Source organism: Triturus cristatus, chromosome 6 (assembly GCF_964204655.1).
Source record: "Triturus cristatus chromosome 6, aTriCri1.1, whole genome shotgun sequence".
NCBI classification, from domain to species: Eukaryota; Metazoa; Chordata; class Amphibia; order Caudata; family Salamandridae; genus Triturus; species Triturus cristatus.
This window is the reverse complement of record NC_140589.1, coordinates 1543303192-1543323556: the sequence shown is the minus strand read 5'-3', so window position 1 is coordinate 1543323556 and position 20365 is coordinate 1543303192. Positions and strand designations below refer to the sequence as shown.

The 20365-nt window shown below is 51.5% G+C and overlaps 1 protein-coding gene across 1 annotated transcript in view; it reads right to left on the bottom strand.

Moving 5' to 3' along the window:
• LOC146821647 (uncharacterized) overlaps positions 1–20365 on the bottom strand; it is a 1582729-nt gene that overhangs the window by 1012416 nt on the left and 549948 nt on the right. The window contains exon 16 of the mRNA XM_085609888.1: positions 13304–13393. Coding sequence (XP_085466014.1) covers positions 13304–13393 — 90 coding nt within the window. The remainder of the gene's footprint in view (positions 1–13303; positions 13394–20365) is intronic.

Below are 20365 nucleotides of genomic sequence, written 5' to 3'. Positions count from 1 at the left end.
GTGAGGTGTGAACTGTCGGACGGAGGCCCTTGCTCTTTCACTTTCGATCTCGTTCCCTTTGTCTGCCCGGACACTGTAGAGCTCTGGGTGGCTTTATAACCCCAGGGACGCTCGGCGGGCTACTTTGGCAGAACAAGGCGGACCTGCTCACTCTTTATACCTCTCTCTGAGAGGGAACGGTCTTCCCTGCATTGGACTGCCTGGAGTCCATTATGTCGGGCAAGGCAGAAGGAGATCGGCTGAAGACTAAGTCCACCAGGCGGGGAACGTATTCCCAAGTCAACAGTATGGACCGCTACGCCCTCCTGAAGACATCGCCGAGTGGATCGAGCCAGGCGCCGGATGCCCAGAAGGAGGACTCGCCTGGGACACCGGAGCTCTCCCTGCAGGATGTCATGGGCGCGCTTGATGGGATGCAGACCTCGATGGGGAGGCAATTCGAGGCCCTGGCGCATAAGGTGGATGCCATCCTGGTAGATGTCAACTTGATCCGCTCGGACCTGGGCAAGACAAACGAACGCGTTAAGGACCTGGACCACAAGACCACGGGCCTCACTGATGATGTTGCGGATCTGCAGAACGAGGTCCGGAAGCTGAGGGCCGAGAGTGACCTCGCCGCCCGCCGGCTGGAGGACTTCGAGAGCCGGTCCAGGCGCAACAACGTGCGCGTCATCGGGGTCCCAGAGTCCTCGGATGAGGCTTCGACGGACCTGCTTGTGGAAGATTTGGTCCTCAATCATCTGAAGCCTAAGGGCCTTGGAAAGTTTTTTGCGGTGGAAAGGGCCCATAGGGTGCCGGGCGGACGGCCCAAGGCGGGTGCCCCGCCGCGGCCGATTGTCGCCCGGCTCTTTCATTTTCGAGATCGGGACGCTATCCTGCAAGCTTCGAGGGTGACGGGCCCAGTCCCCTTCCAGAATGCGTCGGTGAATTTTTATCCGGACTTCACCCAGCAGGTGCAGAGACAGAGACAGAGCTTCCTGGGGGTGAAGCGAAGACTTCGGGAACGGGACCTGAAGTATGCCATGCTTTTCCCCGCCAGACTACGGGTGGTGCATGAAGATCGGACATTCTTTTTTGACTCTCCTGTTATGGCCGACGAATGGCTGGACGCTTTGCCCCGGCGACGGACCGGGGACGACACAGCCGAGCATGGAGACAGTGGCCAGGATGGACAGGGCTGATATCTCAAAACCGGCCTGACTTGATTTGACCATACTTGAAGATTTGAACAGAGTGCAGTAACTGTGGAGGGTTGCGGGAGGACGAGGGGTGCTCTTTTCCTCCCTTAGGGTACTTTTTGTAGATTTTTGTTTTTGTAGGGCGACAGGCACACTGCAAGTTGGGGGGGCTTTTTAAGCTGCAGCAGGGGTGCAGGGTGGGGGGAGTTATGGGGAGTTTGAGTTTGTTGTTGGGGGGTTTATTTCTGCAAGGCATGATGATTATCCTCAGGGCTGTTCCATGGTGGCGCCTCGGGTGTGGGGTGGGCCTCTTTCCGTTTGAGGATGGGGGGTAGAGGCTTAAGTGTTATAAGCTGGAATGTTAATGGTTTGGGGGATCGCATTAAGAGGGGGATTGTTTTGCAATTTCTGAAACGTTCAATGCCAGACGTTGTCCTGCTGCAGGAGACGCATCTCATAGGCAATACGTGCTATGCCCTGAATAGGAAGGGGTATAAATTCATTGCACACTCGGGATTCTCTTCTGGGTCCAGGGGTGTGGGCATCCTCGTTAGAGCATCGCTGCCTTTTGAGGTGGACTCCACCATTGTTGACGATAGGGGGAGGTTTGTGGCGGTGGCGGGGCGGTGGGAAGGAAGGACTTTGGTCTTGGTTTCGGTTTATGTCCCGCCGGCCCTGCAGGCCTCCACATTTGCTGAACTGGGCAGGGCTTTGCTGACTCTCCCGGGGGGCATGCTGGTAGTGGGAGGGGATTTCAACGCTGTGGGTTCCGGACTCCTGGATAGATACCCGCCCAGGGACACAGGGGGGGCTCAGAAATGGCTCCCAGACCTCCTGGACACGTTTGGCCTGATAGACTGCTGGAGGCTCCGGCACCCCACACAGAGTCAATACACGTTTCACTCCGGGGCGCATGGTAGCCTCTCCAGGATTGACTACCTGCTCACTCTGGCCGTACATGCCTCGTTGATATCCGAGGCGAGGCACATGGCACGTGGTATCTCTGATCACTCGCCAGTGTGGATCCGGCTGGATCTAGGTCGGGAGGGAGGAGGGAGGGTGGCCCCCATCAACCCATGGTATTTCCGAGACCCCAAGATGCGCAGCGCCCTGGTAAAGAAGGTAGATAATTACTTTAAGGACAATCTGGGAACCGTGGACTCGGCGGTGTCGCTGTGGGAAGCCTTTAAGACCGTGCTTCGGGGGGAGGCCCTCTCCCTGGTGGTGACTGCCAAGAATCGGAGGGATTGCGAAGTGCGGCAAGTGGAGGAGGAGATTGCGGCCCTTGAGGGGGATATGGAGGAGGAGGTCACAGAGTCCTCATTGCATGAGCTTTGCTTGAAGCAGGCGGAGTATAGGGACCTGGTGACGGACGCCGCCAAGACCCTCAGCAGGGAACAGCAGGGCCGCCTGTATGACGTTGGAGATAAGGCAGGGAAACTCCTGGCGTGGCTGGACAGGAAGGAACGGGTCAATAGAGTGGTGCCAGAGTTGATTGGAGAGGGGGGAGAGGCGATTGTGGAACCTGAGGGGATTGTGGAGTGTTTCGCGGAGTATTTTCATAGGGTTTATTCCTCTGTGTCGGACAGGCCGCCCGAAGATTCGTCTGATCTCCTCCGTGATATCGAGTTGCCCTGCCTCTCTGACATAGATAGGGACGATTTGGATGGCGACATAACGGTTGACGAGGTGGCGGGGGCGATTCGCGCGTTGAATTCGGGTAAGGCCTCTGGACCGAACGGACTGCCGATCGATCTGTACAAACTGTTCCCGGATAGGGTCGCCCCTCACCTGCGCGCCATGTTTTTGGAGGCGCGGGGAAATGGGATCCTTCCGTTGGATCAGCGGCTGGCGTCGATCGTGGTCATACACAAAGAGGGTAAACCCCGAGATAGATGCGCCTCCTATCGGCCCATTTCACTCCTCAACGCTGAGCCGAAAATTCTGGCCAAACTCCTGGCTACCCGTTTGATTAGGGTACTTGGCGATCTGGTCCACCCGGACCAATCTGGCTTTATCCCGCACCGAAACACAGCATTGAACCTTAGGCGTCTTCATGGCGTCATCGCCAGGGCGGGCACGCTGCGTGAACCGGCTGTTGTGGCATCTCTTGATGCCACGATGGCCTTTGACACGGTGGAGTGGGCATATTTATGGGCCGTGCTGGGCAAGTTTGGTTTCGGTCGCGGGTTTGTGAGTTGGGTCCGGTTGCTGTACGAGGGGCCACTAGCGAATGTGGTGGTGAATGGTCGGGCATCTACTCCGTTTCAGCTTGGTAGGGGTACTCGGCAGGGCTGCCCCCTGTCGCCTCTGCTGTTCGTCCTCGCCCTTGAACCGTTGGCTGCGTGGATACGTTGGCACCCGGATATACGGGGCCTTCGGTGGTCGCCTGATCACGAGGACCGTATTTCGCTTTATGCCGATGATATCCTGCTGTATCTTGCCTCACCTAAGAAGTCACTTATAGTGGTCTGTGACGTACTCGCATCGTTCGGTAGGAACTCGGGGCTTGTGATTAATTGGGGCAAATCGTACTTGTACGTTCTTAGTGGCGAGGTCCCACCGATCCCTAGAACATGTTCGATACAGGTTGCCCAGCAAGGTTTTGTGTATTTGGGGATTTTTATATCCATGGATCCTGTTGTGCGCTATGAGAGGAACCTGCTCCCCCCCCTGGCACGCTTGAGGCGAGATGTTGAAGGTTGGCGGAGGTTGCCGCTCTCCCTTGTTGGGCGTGCGGCCCTGTTCAAAATGATGTCTCTTCCCCGCTTCCTCTACGCCCTCCAGAACACCTTGGACTGGGTACCGGCCAAATATTTCCGGGAGGTCGAAGGCCTCCAAAGGACGTTGCTGTGGGACGGGCGGCCGCGAATAGCTATTTCAAAGTTGACGCTCCCATGGTACGATGGGGGCATTGCGCTCCCAGACATCCGACGGTACTATTGGGCCACGCAGCTGAGCGCGATCAACCATGGGTTTTACGGCCCTGCCCTCAGCCCTGGGTATGCCATGGATAGGTGGCTGCTGCGCGGCGGCAACTACTACAGGGCGTTGTATTCGCGGTCCCTAGACTCGTCCCTCACGGGGCCCACAGGTGTGGCGGTGCGCGTATGGAAGATGGCGACCGACTCGCTGGGCTGGAAGGATAGGCTAACCCTCGCTACCCCATTGTTTGAATCGGAAAGGTTGGGAAGACTCTGGCATACGAAGGGCTTTGATAAGTGGGATCTGATAGGTATATCCAAGGTGGGGGATGTGCTGCATAAGGGGAGGGTGAAGTCCTTCGAGGAGTTGCAGACTGAGTTTGAGCTAGGGCCCTCAGAGTATTTTAGGTATATCCAGCTGCGTCACGCCCTCCGATCAGTTCTCGTGGAGGGTGAGAAGGTGCCGGAGTCCTCTCCCCTGGAGGACCGAGTCCTTGATGGTCATATGCCCGAGAGCATGATTTCGCTCATATATAAGAAGTTGATAAACGTCCGGGCAGACTTGCTATTGGGGCTGAGAGAACAATGGACCAGGGATGGCCTCGAGTTGGATAATGAGGACTGGCAGTCAGCGGTTTCTTCGCCTAAGGAGATTGCGATCCCGTCGCGTCTGAGGCTGGTGCAGCTTAAAATACTGCACCGGGTGTATGTTACGGGGCCAAGGCTGGTCCACATGGGATTCTCGGAGGACGGCCTGTGCAGAAGGGGATGTGGTATGGTGGGTACTTTCCTGCACATCATTTGGGAATGTGGGGTCATTGTGGAGTTCTGGAGAAGAGTCCATGCAGTTATGGGGGAGGTGACGGGCATTGTGGTACAGCCGGAGGCGCGGTGTTGCCTCCTGAACGTCTGGGGGCCCACTGATCTCGATGAGGCGCAGACCCAATGGGTGACTCTGGGTAACATGGTAGCTAAAAGGGATATCGCGAGATTATGGGGCTCCTCGGGACCCCCTACACTGACCGCGTGGAAGGAGAACATGGATTGGAGCATGTTTAGGGAGAAGACGGTCTACTGCTCTAGAGGTCGCCCCCGGAAGTGGCATGCCATCTGGGGGCGGTGGAACCAATACAGGGGGGGAATATGTCTTGCCCCGGACCTGGAACCTCCCGAGGAACAGCTTTCCCCCTGACCTACCTTCCAGCACAGTTTGGTTTTAGTAACTGTTCTGGGCCTCTGCTGTTCCCCTTCTTCCTCCGCACACAGTCTTATACTTAGTAGATGAGTGGGGTCCTGCCTCCCCTGGGGGCTTTCGCCATGGGCTTTCAATGTTCTGCCTTGCTGGGGTTTGTTGTGTGTTTTTTCTGTGTTTATTTAAAATTGGACCTTTGCATTATCCATCGTACTGTATTGGGGACACATCACTGTATCTAACTTGCAATGCTGCCGAACCTTCGGGCTGTCGGCTGAATAGCTGTGTCCTGAATTTCGAAATAAAGGTTTTCAAAAAAAAAAAAAAAAAACAATGTATCCAACCCACCAAGTGTGTACACATATGCCAAAACCCAAAACGTCAATGCCTATATTAACAACATTTTGTGTCAATAATAAAACCATTTCATGAAGTTAAAACTTCAAAACCTTTGATGATTTTTTCCAGTCAAAACCAAAGGAAGTATAAAGCATGGAGGGCTGTTTTTTACTCCCTGGATGCTCACTGTCTGTGTTAAAAAGTTTAAAATTCTTGTTTTCCTTTTTCATAAATGAAACATCCCACAGTGAGCCCTGCAAGTCAGGGGTCTCAGGGAATCTGCCAGGGGTAACAAAGAGTATACCCTAATTGACGTCCATGGTGGGAGGTTTGATAAACCTAAGAGCCAAGTTATATTTTCTTCCTTTGAGACCAGGATGCGTTTGCTGTCCTTTGGTTTTTTTTTTAATTAGATTAAATGTATCAATGCCTGTCGTTCACTGTCAGACACAGGTACGGGTTCTACACAGCAGATGTACAAACTGGTTCTGACTCAGCACAGTACAGATAACGTACAACACACTCCACAAAAAGCAAGGTTTTGCCCACTGCAAAAGTTCAGCGTCAGGAGGCATCCGTAACTCAACTCCAGAAAAGTCCTGATGCAAAATGCTGCTTTGCCTATTGTACAGTAATTGGAGAAAAATCAATGGCACTGTACGTCTTGACCTCTTCTTTCTGGTTCGCATTGCAGAGTGCTTAATCTGAGCTGGTGGTTTCCGGTGCTCGGCACCGGCACTTAACTGTCAACACCAGCACTTATGACCGCCTGCCACATGGTGGCCCTGTTTGTCTAATATAGAGACGAGCAAAACAATAGTTGTTCATTAATTCAATATACCTTTAAAATGAGTAATATCTACCTTCCTAGGCATTCTTATAGCTTTGGGGCCTTGAATAGTCTCAACGATCACACTTGGAGGAGTATGGTGCTTAGTAGTTGTGTTAGTGCTGGCATTTGCAGCGCTGGCACAGGCAGTGGGCTGATGCAAGCTGCAGTGGCCTGCTGACATGGGTCCCAGCACTTACTTGTTAGCAAATTAGGCACTGGCAGTGCAGTGACATTGAGATGCACGAGAAGAAACAGGCCTCGGAGGAGCAGACTCAGAAGAGTGCTTCTTCCATCATGTAAATGTTTACTTCTATCTGGTGCAGATGTTAGCTATTTATAGCGGTTCGATCTTATGAGGTGTCGTAGATCTTTGCATGCTGTTATAATGTGCTTCGTACCAAGCACATTGCAACTTGCAGGTGCTTGCAAATATGGCCATTGTGGTTCTCAATGGCAAATGCACATTTCCACCTTCATTATGAATACTGCAAACGGGGACTTTGCACATTTCTGATGACTGCAAAATCTCTTTGCACATATTGCCCCGTATTCACATGCTCCTCTTGGGTCCTGTTGAGTCTCTGTGAATTAGTGGACTCGACTCAATAAATGGATTGTGTATCATATAAAGTGGCTGAATCCCGGCCTTGTACCTAGGATTCTGATCTTTCAGGTCTAAAGCCATGCTTTTCGTTGCTGTGTTTTTCAGTTCATAGAATGTAACCATCTGCGCCTTTACTGCGGTAGGGGTTAGTTGTTTCTCTGACAGTAACAAAGGTAATTAAAGAGACATTATTTATTGGTCTTTGTGAAACAGCATACACTCTTAGTATTTTCTGGACTACCAAAACTAACCTTCACACTGCAACTGCACTTTTGCTACTATGATAGGAGAATTTTGGGTCCGGTGTGAGAAACCTGAACACCTGCTGAACCCTTTGCACCATTTGGTGCACCCAGACATATGGGCAGGGGATGCTCCTCCATTGGGGCGGAAGAGCGCCGCCTCACTGCTTTCTCTCAGTGCGAGAAGCAGAAAATAAAATGGTATTTTAAATACCATTTTAATTTCTGCTTCTCGCGCTGCAGCGGTATGCCTGATTGGGTGCGGATGGGAGGATATGCCTGGTTGGGGCGGGTGGTTCGGGGAGGAGTGGCTTGCCCTGGGGCCGACCAAAGCAGTCATGTGCACTCTACATTTTCTCTATGTAGGCTGCATGCAGCCTACATAGAGAAAATGGCCTCCCTACAGGTGCCTGGCTGGGTGCTGTCCGGGACTCCGCAACAATCACAACGCTGCAATTGTAGCGCTTTGATTTGCTACAGGAGGGGAGGGAGCATGCCTGTTCCTGTTCCTTTTGAGGACCGGCCTGTAGGAAGGTGGATATCTGACTATGGTTACCCCCAACTTTTTGCCTAGTGTCTAGCTGGTTTTTCGACTTAGTTGGCCTGAGATCCTGCCATTCGGGGTCTCAGGCTGTCTGCTCTCTCTTTAAAATGGACTCCATGTACCCTAGGTACATAACCAATTGGTAAGGATCACCTTATTGGACCCTGTACAGTGTACCCTAGGTACCCAGGGCATAGGTGTACCCTAGGCCTCCCAGGGGCTGCAGCATGTATTATGCCACCCCTGGTCTGGCCTTCCAATCAGACACAACTGGCTGATCACTCAGCTGGGGCAAGGTCGTGTAATCACCCCTTGCTTAGATATAGTATACCTATATCTACCTTTAAAATAGACACATGTGTACCTATCAGCCACTCCTATGGCAGGCCTTAACAATCCTGGAGGCAGAGTGCTTGGTAACATGTGAGATGGTGCTCTAGCATGAGCTGAGCCTATCTGCAGCTTTCGGAACCATGTCCTTATAGCTGTTCTATGATATAGCCTACCATATACTCTTAAAGTGCCTTATAATCTTAAACGGTTATGGTAACTATGGTTCTGGCTTTATCAAAACATGTCGTGTAAGGTGTCTAACACTTTGGAATAATACCCCCATACCATTTCTGGTGATGAGGATATTATTCCTCCCTTCTAGAGGGAGAGACATGTTAAAATGCTACTTTGCTGTTTAACTCTAACCAAAGCCTCAGCATCACAAAATGGATGCTGCTGCCACAGACACAAGTCTGACCTCCTGCTGCTGGGAGTGATCCCGGCCAGGGAGGCTTGGACAATAGGTTTCCTGCTTGGGGAGGTGCTAGCACCTCCCCAGACAGACTTTAGTGTATTGGGGCAGGGAGGACTGAAAGGAATGAGACATGCCTGGGGCACACAAGGTGTCCCATGCATAGTCCAGTTCAAACCGGTGCTGGGGCACTCCAGCCCCAGTCCTGGCGCGAAACTGGACAAAGGAAAGGGGGTGTAACCACCCCCCTCCCAGGTCCCACCCATAAGGCGTGACCCAGCCCCCCAGATTTGGATAAGAGTGGTAGCTGGGCCCCAGGAGATTAGATTATCCTGAACCTGCAACTTGAACAGAAACTCTGGACCTTCGACATTCGACGAAAGAAGAAGACTGAAGAATCTCCCTTGTGGCCAAGGAGTGGCTACCCTGTGCAAACAGGCACCATCAAGAGACTACCCTTTGCTTTGCTGAAGTTCTACGAGGGACCGACTGCAGAGCCCGACCAGAGCCTTGACTTCCAGACTTCTCCGACCCTGATCCACATCCACAGCCAAGCTGAGATCCGTGGAGGTGACGAGAGACGTGGGACCGGCTACCTGGGAAAAGTGGCGAGTATCTTCCAGCGCAGCTTCTGAGGTACCCTCGAAGTTGTGCACCGGGGATTGAGAAGCCCCAACCCCAAGCACCATCTGCACCGAAGATCAGCCCCCCACACTCCACGAGTCCTGCGTGGGGCCCTTCTACATTTTCCTGCTTGCCGCGCCTGTCCGGTTGCTTGCCCGTTGGCTAGTGGCCTTTGAGACGACGCATCCAGAAATCTTCACTGCTGGTTTGGCTCCTCCAGATTGGCTCCCGCTTCCTTGCAAAAGAGAAGTACCCCAGACCTTCCTGGTCTGCACCAGAAGCAAGTCCTCCGTTCTTCGTGGGTTCCGCTTGCCAAGGCTTGGTGAGCCCTAGTCCAACTTCGACGCAGCCGACAGCAAGAGCCTTCGTGGGACAGCTCGCCTCCTGGTCCTGGTTGTCCTCGACGTTCCCTGGTCCTCGTGGCTGCAGCGACAAGCTTCACCTTCACCTGCAATCTTCACGACATCGCCTGGTTCCTTCCTGGTTCCACGTGGTCACTGGCTAGTGACCTTGACTCTGTCCCTTCTGCTTGCAGGTCTCCTCTCTTCTTAATCCCAGCCTTGGGATCCACCGGACACTCTTCACTGACTGCCTGTCAGCAACTTTCCTTCAGGCATCCATAGAAGTCCACGACGAAACCCGACGCAAGTTCACACCTATGCACCCGCAGTCCGCGGGCTAGGTAACTTGGGTACTTCGGTGCTCACAAGGGTAGTGACTATCCTAGGGTCTAGTTTCCGAGTCTCGACTCTCTAGCTGCTTCAGAAGTGTCCTTAAACTGTTAATTTCTAACATCTACTATTTCTATCGACTTTTACGCATTACGCGTGAGTGTTTCCACTCTGCACCTGAATTCCGTGGACCTCCCACTTCCTAACTATTGCTAGTACAGTGTAGCCCCAGCGATTCCCTAGGCCTAGGCCTATCCTATTTCCGTGACAGTGGTCCTTATACCACTTACTTAGTATATGGTTTGCGTGGCCCCTAGGGCCTAACTGTATTACTTACCTGTGTGACTTAATGTATGCATAAATAAGACTGTGTTGTACTTACCTCTAATCTCATAAAGAGTGCTGAGGGTTTGACTAGAATAAATACACTTTATTTTATATATATATCTGTTGTGGTGTCCTTTCATTTGGTATTCAAGGGATTATATATGGTATCACAGCTGGCTTCACATGCCATTCAGAGTTTAGCCTAAGACTTCTCTTGTCCATGCTACCACTAGGATAGCTGGTCTATAAGGTTGACTTTACAACCAATCACCATAAGGGTTTTTTGGACTGATATAAGGTGTACACTAGAACTAGTGACATCATACATCAGGCCAACTTCTCACACGGCCCAGGAGCAGAGGCGGCACAGGACCAGGATTAGGTAAGTTTTAGTTTTACTTTTAACTTTACTCCTCCCCCCGTGGCTACACCCGCACCATAACCCCCGCGCGACACCGACCCGCGAGAATTGCAGTCTGCGACTGCATATGGGTTCCAAGTTACCAAGAAACTCGCAAAGATTGCCAGGAGAACTACTGCCAAACATTTGAGAATTCTCATTTACACTGAAGTTAAAGCATTTCCTCATTGAGCATGGTGCATAAATACATGTGTGAAAATATCTTGTACTGGTGCAATTGCACTTAGGAACTGTTTTCAAGGACGGGAAGATGTTTTCCTGTGGAGAAACTCATTCTTCTACGAACGCCCTAATGGTGGGGGTGTTCTCTTTCCACCCCTATCGAGCAATTCTGGAAACTGGTTTAATCCTGCTCTGGAAAGGATTAAGGGCCAGATGTATCAAGCGTTTTACCCATTCACAAAAGGGCCAATTCACAGAATTGGCACGTTTCCAAACGGTAAAAAGCATTCTGGGATGTATCATCTCAAAAGGCATTTGCAAAATAGGGAATCACAATTTTTACGATTACCTATTTTGCGAATGCATTTAGGGAACTGCAATTTGCGATTCCTTAAATGCAATGCTGGAAGCAAAAAAACATTGTAACCTGGCTTTAAGGAATCGCAAATTACCACCAACTTCAAGTTGGTGGTAATTTGCAAATTCCTAGAAAAATGCAACAAAGTGCATTTTTCTAGGTGTCATGTGGCATATGTGCGCCACATGTGCACACATGCATATTTCAGGGGTGCAACAGGGTGTCCTTTTGGCCCCTTTGCACCCTTGAAATTGCATGCCTAATTTGCGAGTGCCTATTAGGTACTCGCAAATTGCGCATGCAATTCCCATTCATTCCTATAGGCCTCTGGTCCCATAGAAATGAATGGGAAGCCACTCCTTATTTGCAACTCGTAAATTGCGAGTCGCAAATAAGGAATGCGTTGGAATCACAATTTTATTTGCGAAACCTACAAACATTGCATTTTGCGAGTCCATAAGAGTGAATCGGTAAAATTAGCTATAAAGGATTCGCAAAATAAAATGTTGATACATCTGGCCCCAAGCATCTAATCATTTGCTGGGTGAGAATAAACTGAATTAATTCTTTTGAACAATCACAAACAGTTGGTGAAAGATTGACCATTTTTCAGGAGCGACTCGTGTCAGGGAAAAGAGGCGGGGTGGGGGTGTTCAGGAGGGGTGGATGGGGGACGACGGAGATAAATAGAAAAAATAAAAAAGAACTTACCTACCGCCCTCCAGCATTGTGTTCTTCTGCTCCTCTCCTCTCCACCGCAGCCAGGCACAGGTTCCCAGACTCCTCTCTAGCCAATCCTGAAGCTGCTAACATGCATGAGAGCAGCTTCAGGATTGGCATGAGCACTGTAGACAGACTAGGAGCCTGGGCCTGCTCTCTCCAACCAGGCAATGCAGCTCAGGTTGGATTCAGTGCCTAAGACAGCCGGCCAAACCATCATGCACACTGATAACAGCTACCACCCCTCCCCCTACAGTACTGTCATTCTCCTGGCCCCGCCCCAAGACTCAGCAAGAGAAAAAGAAAACAATAATAAAACAGGTTTTCACCCCTTTAAACCAGTTTTAATTAAGTTTTTTTTCAGGTTTTTGAGGGTGCTGACGTGACACAACTCTGCCATAGTGGAGGATATGCCACTGCTATTTTTATAAATACATACTTATGTGAATTGTATAAGTTGCTTTTCAAACTTAAAAAGGCAATCTGCACATTTAAAGGGAACTTAAGGCTGATTTTAAAAGTTTGGTGGTTAACCTAATATCCATCAGGGTGATGGAGGACAGTATGTTCACCACATTGACGGACTACCGCCCACCATAATTAGAAATCACCACCAGTAGCGATTTCTGGGACTTGAGAGGAACGCCCATCACACCGGTTCCTATGAAGGCACAGCAAGTAAGGTGTGAGTGCACCAAACCTTTTTGTTTTTCAAAACCAAACACCCAAAGTGTGAGCTTGTTTTTGAAAAACTAAAGAGCCTCAAACTCTTGGAACTTTCTTCAAAGGTGTGGGGTAATTTTTCTTTATTTCTGTCCTGCAGCTCCAGATTTCTTTGATGGTGAGGGACAGGAAAACAAATCAGACTCATAGTGCAGTAGATCTGATACCCTTACTTCAACAGAAACAATTCCATGGGTCCATGAAAGTAAGCTACCCGACAGCAGAGGGACTGCCGTTGAAAAGATGACAGTCCATTCAACTCAAATTAGAGAGTGACATAGGGACTGTCATTGAAAAGATGACAGTTCATCCAACTCAAATTAGAGAGTGACAAAGGGACTGCCATTGAAAAGACGACAGTCCATCAATTTAGAAAGTGGCACACAGGGTACACCACCATATTTGATATGGAGTACCCTGTCTGCCAAACTCTAAATTGGGCCCTACATTTTGTAAATAGCTCTGCGTACCATGGCCATGAAGTTCCTGCACTCTTTTAGTTTTAAATGTATTCGCTGTTTGACACTAAACGTTTCTGAAGACTTATGTACATCTCCTACATTTCATAACAATACACCAAGGATGACGATCTCGGTAAATGTCAAAGATGTTTAAACATACGGCAGATTTGGCAATTAACATTAAATACTGTCATAACTGGAATAATGTAATCCATTACAAGTTGTGTGGTCCTTACTTCTCTTTTTTTTTTTCCGAGGCTTGCCTGTTTTTCCTGGAACATTTGAGGGAGGTTCCTCACCGCTCTCTTTTTTGGCTGCTGGGGATGCTGCATAAAAAGGTTAACACATAACAGTGAATAAACATACCAATCTATCAAAGCTTAGATTTGTATTCCATATGAACATTATAATATGAAAATAGGCTTTTACATCGCATGCGTTTACAACACATGTGATTACAACGCGGTCGTTACAACGACCGGGTTGTTGCATCGCAGTACCATTACAATGCAAGACGTTACATCGACTTGCTGCCGGGGGCGCACTGGACTTCGGAATAGTATAATTTACTATTCCAACTTCAGTGTGCGCCAACAGTAGGGAAGGTGTTGGAATAGTAAATTATACTATTCCTTAGGTTAGCGCGTCCCCTACAGCAAGTCCATTTAACGATTTGCGTCGTAATGGGACTGTGATGTAATAACGCAGTCGTTGTAACGACCGCGTTGTAATCCCATGCGTTGTAACGCAAGCGATGTGATGGCTGTTTCCCCTATGTGTTTCACCGCTGAACGAAACCTTTTCTGTGCATTTCACAGGTTTTAGTTCAGGCTTGACAGAGGCCACACCCACATCTTGCTCGCCCTCTCTACATGCTTTGTTATTTTTCCACTTTTTAATCTTCAGGGACAGCTTAAGCTCAGTATAGAAGGCTAGAGTTGGTCATGGCTACAAGCCAATGAAGGAGAGTGATCTGTTTATCAAGAAATGTTATTACAAATGCAGCAGTCCTAAAATATTTATTGCGAAAACGTTTTTTAAAGCCAATAGGCCTTTAAGGGTGCATTGTTATTACACTGTGCTAAGGCCTGCAGACACCTAATTCATTACATGGAGTCTCACAGCTTACCATATTCGGCAAGTGTTTTGCTGCTGGTTCCCCCTCCGACAAATCCCGGGGTAAAAGATTTGCATTGTGAGAATCCTTATTAATCCCCTTAGGTTGGGTTTTATATTTATGAACATATCCTTAATTTTATCACTGAATGCCTGGTGACTTCCTTGTGAGAAGCTATGCTCAATACACTATGTTAGCGTTGGTTATGGTGACAAACCAATCATGGCTATAGACCTGATTCACAGGAAAAAGTTATTTTGGATTTCCTAGGTCTGATCTATTAATCATGTAAAGTTATGACAACTTATTTTTTATGAAAACCATATGTTGAAGCCAATAGGCGTTAAAAAGTAGATTTCTATTGCACTATATTAAAAGCTGTAGACAAATAGGCATTGTGTATTTTTTTTTTGTCAGCAGTATGTTTGGACATATCTGCAGTTTTATGACCACATGCCTGAAATGTACCTTGCGGGAAAGCTTTTGTTCAGTACAGTAGGATTGAGTTAGTTATGCTGACAAGCCAATAGCAGAAGGTCATAAACCTATTTGGCGCATTGGGAAATGTTATGGCAGTTGCCATGAGTCTGATTTGGTTATTAGCTGTGACCATGCCAGTGGGCATGACTCATTTATTGTGAAAACATATAATAGGTCTTTAACAGTAGATTGTTAATAGGGGGGCGTGGATAACTGCCTAAGATGGAGGACATGCTCTAAATCCACTCCATGCCCTATCTCTCAATTATCCTGCCCATCCCTACATAAACCCAGCTGAATTTGAGAAGACAGGCGCGGCAGCCACTATCTAACCCCAGTGTATCTCAGTGGTGGCCTTCATAGAAGTGTAGGTGCTCTGACGCCTCCAGTGCAAGGGGCCCGACCTACCGAGTGCTGGAACATACGGCCCAGCCTACCTCGCTGCATTACTTCCAGGGGCGAGGAGCGCCTATTGGAGATACCTGGGCAGCAGCTGCTGGTGGTGAGAACTATGCCGGGCACGGGGAAACCGTCGTCCGTGCAGCCCAGTTCCAACATGAAGGGCGGCTTGGCTGGACGACTTGCGAGCCCTGGGCAGGGGCGGCGCCGGGCGGCCTGTGGCGAGGAGCAGGCCTGGACTGAACTGATGTGCCTGAGTGGCTCTGGCAGGCTGCATACACTGAGGACGCCTTCTGGCCTGAAGGGCCCGCGCACAGACATCACAGAAGAGGTGAGTCAGGCAGAGGGGTTGTGTGACAGCGCACCCTGCTAATGGGGTGGGGTCCAGGAGTCGATCGGGCCTAGGCCGCCCTCAGGCGATGTAATATGGTGGCACTGTGAAGGGCGTCTTCGCGGCATAGGTGTGTCGTGGGCCGCACATCACAATCCCTAAGACACAGCCTAAATCTACGCACTACCAACGATACTAGGGGGAGGTGACTCAAGGGCCAGTTCGAGCCCGGGCCGCCTCCCCCTCCATCTCCCTACAACCCATAGGGCACCCAGGACTACTTGCTGCAGGTGTCCCTCTCACAGGCTGCCCTGCGAGGGGGACACCCAGAGGAGGTATTGACACGGAGCATCATCCCATGGAGGCACATACTCCCTACCCCTGAGACTAGTTGAACACTACCAGCCCCGACTTAGCCCAGGCCACAACGTGGCGAGCACCAGACCTGGCAGTCAGTTTGTCCCCGGTACAATTTGCTTAGTGAATGGCGACCTTCATGGGCTTAGAACCAGCAGCACCCAGGGATGATTATCATGCCAGTAGAAAGGGGTGCCTACGGGGCGATATGTTGGCGACTTTTCTCTTTCACCCTCCCACCTCCACGACAACTGTTTTCAGGCGAACACCACAACAGGGAGGCAACACAAGGGCGAAGTCGGGCCTAGGTCACCTTCCCCGTCACAGGCCTCTTTTCATCTCTGCAAGCAGAAAGGACACTGGGTGAAGCTTGGGCATCTTGTAACAAGCCCCCGACCAGATCCAACAAGTGGGATGGACTGGAAGACACCATCAGCACTGGACCACGTGAGTCAACCTGCATGGTGGAATCACCGAAACACGGGAACCGGCTGTGCTCAGACGCCAGGAGCAGGTGACCGATATGTGAAGAACCGGGCCAACTCAGCCATCTCGAATACCCCTCTAGCTCTGGGCCAAGGGTAAGCATATTAACTGCCAGCCCAACTTGGAAGCCACCTACCTTCTTGAGGGGACTGATTCCCCTCCTGGAGTATTGGTCCATCTGCAGATCACTCCTAATCACTGTCAGGCAGGGATAAACCCAGCATCCCGGGCGAGCCACGGGGGCGCCCATAGACGGCACATCTGGTTAGTGGACGCCTGAAGATACCTCCCACAGTATACCACACGAATTTGCATTAGGGCTCGGCCAAGAGGCACTGCAGTAGAAGGACAGTACAATACTTCCTCTCACCAACATAGTGTGGTGCATTGCAGAACTCACCTGCTGATGCCCAGTGCACAGGGGGGACCCCCCAAGACTCTGGAGAGGTCATCTGTGAAGACAGAGGGGCCTGCAGATTCACAACACCCAATCAATCAATCAATCAATCATGGCATTTGTATAGCGCGGTACTCACCCGGAGGGTCTCAAGGCGCTTGGGGTAGGGGGGGTCCGCTACTGCTCGCACAGCCAGGTTTTGAGTTGCTTCCTGAAGGAGAGGTGGTCTGAGGTCAGGCGGAGGTGGATGGGGAGGGAGTTCCAAGTCTTGGCTGCCAGGAAGGAGAAGGATCTTCCTCCCGTGGTGGCTCTTCGGATGCGTGGAACGGAGGCGAGGGCGAGGCTGGTCGATCGTAGCTGGCGAGTGGGAGCGTAGAAGGCCAGGCGGTTGTTGAGGTACCTGGGTCCCAGGTTGTGGAGGGCTTTGTGTGCGTGGGTGAGGAGTCGGAACGTGATTCTTTTGCTGACAGGGAGCCAGTGCAGGTTTCTCAGGTGTCCGGAGATGTGGCTGTGTCGGGGGATGTCCAGGATGAGTCGTGCTGAGGCGTTCTGGATGCGTTGGAGTCTTTTCTGCAGTTTGGCTGTGGTTCCGGCGTAGAGGGTGTTTCCGTAGTCCAGTCGGCTGGTGACGAGTGCCTGGGTGACTGTCTTCCTGGTTTCGGTGGGGATCCATCGGAAGATCTTTCGGAGCATGCGTAGGATGTTGAAGCATGACGAAGAGACGGCGTTGACTTGTCTGGTCATCGAGAGGGAGGAGTCCAGTATGAAGCCCAGGTTGCGTGCGTGGTCCTTTGGTTTGGGTGCGCTGCCCAGGGCCGGGGGCCACCAGGAGTCGTCCCAGGCGGAGGGTGATGATCCCAGGATGAGGACTTCCGTCTTGTCTGAATTCAGTTTCAGGCGGCTGTTCTTCATCCACTTGGCTACATCTTTCATCCCTTCGTGTAGGTTGGTTCCTGCGGTGGCGGGATCGTTGGTGAGGGAGAGGATCAGCTGGGTGTCGTCGGCGTAGGAGATGATGTTGAGGTTGTGTTGGCGTGCGATGGCCGCGAGGGGGCTCATGTAGATGTTGAAGAGGGTGGGGCTGAGGGATGATCCTTGTGGTACGCCGCAGATGACTTCGGAGGCCTCGGATCTGAACGGGGGGAGGCGGACTCTCTGGGTTCTTCCGGTGAGGAACGAGATGATCCATTCCAGTGCCTTCTCTCGGATTCCGATGTTGTTGAGGCGCTGCACTAGGGTGTGGTGGCAGACAGTGTCGAACGCTGCGGAGAGGTCCAGGAGGATGAGGGCCACTGTTTCCCCGTTGTTGAGTAGGGCATGGATGTCGTCAGTGGCTGCGATGAGGGCGGTCTCGGTGCTGTGGTTGGCTCGGAAGCCGGATTGCGAGTGGTCGAGGGATCCGTTCGTCTCGAGGAAGGCGGTCAGCTGTCTGTTGACGGTCTTCTCGATGACTTTGGCAGGAAAAGGGAGGAGCGAGATGGGTCGGTAGTTTTTGAGGTCGGTGGGGTCCGCTGATGGTTTCTTCAGTAGGGCGCTGAGTTCGGCATGCTTCCAGCTCTCCGGGAAGGTGGCAGTGTTGAAGGAGCAGTTGATGATGTCCCGGAGATGGGGTGCGATGACGGAGTCGGCCTTGTTGAAGATGTGGTGGGGGCAAGGGTCGGTTGGTGAACCGGAGTGGATGGTGTTCATCGTGCGGATGGTGTCTTCGGTGCTGATCGGGGTCCAGGTGCGGAGGGTGTTGGTGGGGGGCATCGGTTCGGTGGTAGGGTGCGTGGGCTGTGTGCTGAAGCTGTTGTGTATGTCTGAGATCTTGTTGTGGAAGAACGAGGCGAGTGAGTTGCAGAGGTCTTGCGAGGGAGTGATGTTGTTGTTTCCGGCGCTGGGGTTGGAGAGCTCTTTGACGATGCTGAAGAGTTCCTTGCTGTTGTGGGCGTTGTTGTCTAGTCGTTCCTTGAATGCTGTCTTCTTGGTGGTGTGGATCAGCTGGTGGTGTTTGCGGGTGGCGTGCTTGAGGGTGGTCATGTTGTCTGTAGTCGGGTCGATGCGCCAAGCTTTCTCGAGGGCGCGGCAGTTCCTCTTGGAGCTCTTGAGTTCGTCGGTGAACCAGGGGGCTTTCTTGCTGCCGGGTCTGCTGGGGGGGGTCTTCAGTGGAGCCAGGTCATCTGCGCAGATGGTGATCCACTGTGTGAGGTTGTCGGCTGCTTGGCTGGGGTTTGTTGATCAGGCGGGGGTGATCAGGGTCAGGGATGTGGTGAGCTGGTCGTCGGTGATCTTGTTCCAGCTCCGGTGGGGAACCTGTTGTGGGTGGTGGTGGGTCGTGGTCTTTCGGAAGCTGAAGTGGACGCAGCTGTGGTCTGTCCAGTGAAGTCCGGTAGCGTGGCTGAAGGAGATGTACTTGCTGGATGAGAAGACAGGGTCAAGCGTGTGTCCGGTGTAGTGGGTGGGGGTGGTCACCAGTTGCTTGAGTCCGAGGTTGGCGAGGTTGTCCAGCAGGGTGGTGGTGTTGCTGTCGTTGTTGTTCTCCAGGTGGAAGTTGAGGTCCCCAAGGAGCATGTAGTCGGCGGAGGGGAGGGCGTGCGGGCTGATGAAGTCTGCGATGTCTTCGCTGAAGTGTGTGCGGGGTCCAGGGGGTCTGTAGATGAGGGTGCCTCTGAGGGTGGTCTTGGGGTCGGTGTGGATCTGGAAGTGCAGGTGTTCGGCGGCTGTGAGGGTGTTGTCTGTGTTGGTCGTGATGCGGATGGTGTTTCTGTGGACGATGGCGATGTCTCCTCCGGTCTGGTTGACGCGGTCCCTCCGGGTGACCTCTTGTCCAAAATTGACACAGTCTCGTACTTCTCTCGAGACCAGGATCGATAAAGTGGTCTCAGACTTCACGCTTCTGAGGGTTGATCACCAGAAAATATCTAAACGACTACGCAAGACCAAGCTTAAGCTTTCGAACCTGCAACCAAAGACTCACAATCACACACTCACTCTACAGGACTTACTGGACCGAGTCTGCACCCTCAAAAACAAGCTAGATGATGCATAGGGTCGATCCTGTCGCAATAATGTGCACGTGATTGACACCCGGTCGACTATGTGGAGAAGTGGCTGAAAGAATTGCTCCTGCCAGGTGTTCTCTCCTCTCAATTTGTGGTAGAGCGGGCCCATAGAGTACCAGCCCGCCGACCACCTCCCGTAGCCAACCCCCGACCATTTTTGTTCAGAGTCCTGAACTCTCGACACAGAGACACAATAATAAGGGAGATTCGGAAAAACCCCAGGCTCAGAGTACAAAGCGTAACAGTCCTCTTTTCAATTGCGGGGGCTTGACCCGCAATGCTCCCTACTGTTCCCTGCCCGGCTACGGTGTGCGCTGTGCTTTGCCAGTGAATGCACCAGACCCGGCTCAGATCCTGACGGAGTGACAGGAGCAATTCATGTAGTGGTGGCCCTTCACGCTGCAAGTTCGCCGACGCCCTCTACTGTGTCACCATGCAGATCCTGTGGTGGCGTAGACTCTATTCCGACCAGGACTCGGAACTTTGAATCGCCTCACCCCCCATATGTCACCCTTCAAACCTTGGGCATTATTGTTTAGCACGCCCTGTATGGACTGGCTCTTGCTCACTACACCAGGGCATGACCCTCCCAAGCTCCTACCAAATTACCACAGGACTGGCGTCCTGGTGTGGTCGCATACGTGTTCACATAAAATGCATACTTGATGTATTTTTCTCCTTCTCCTA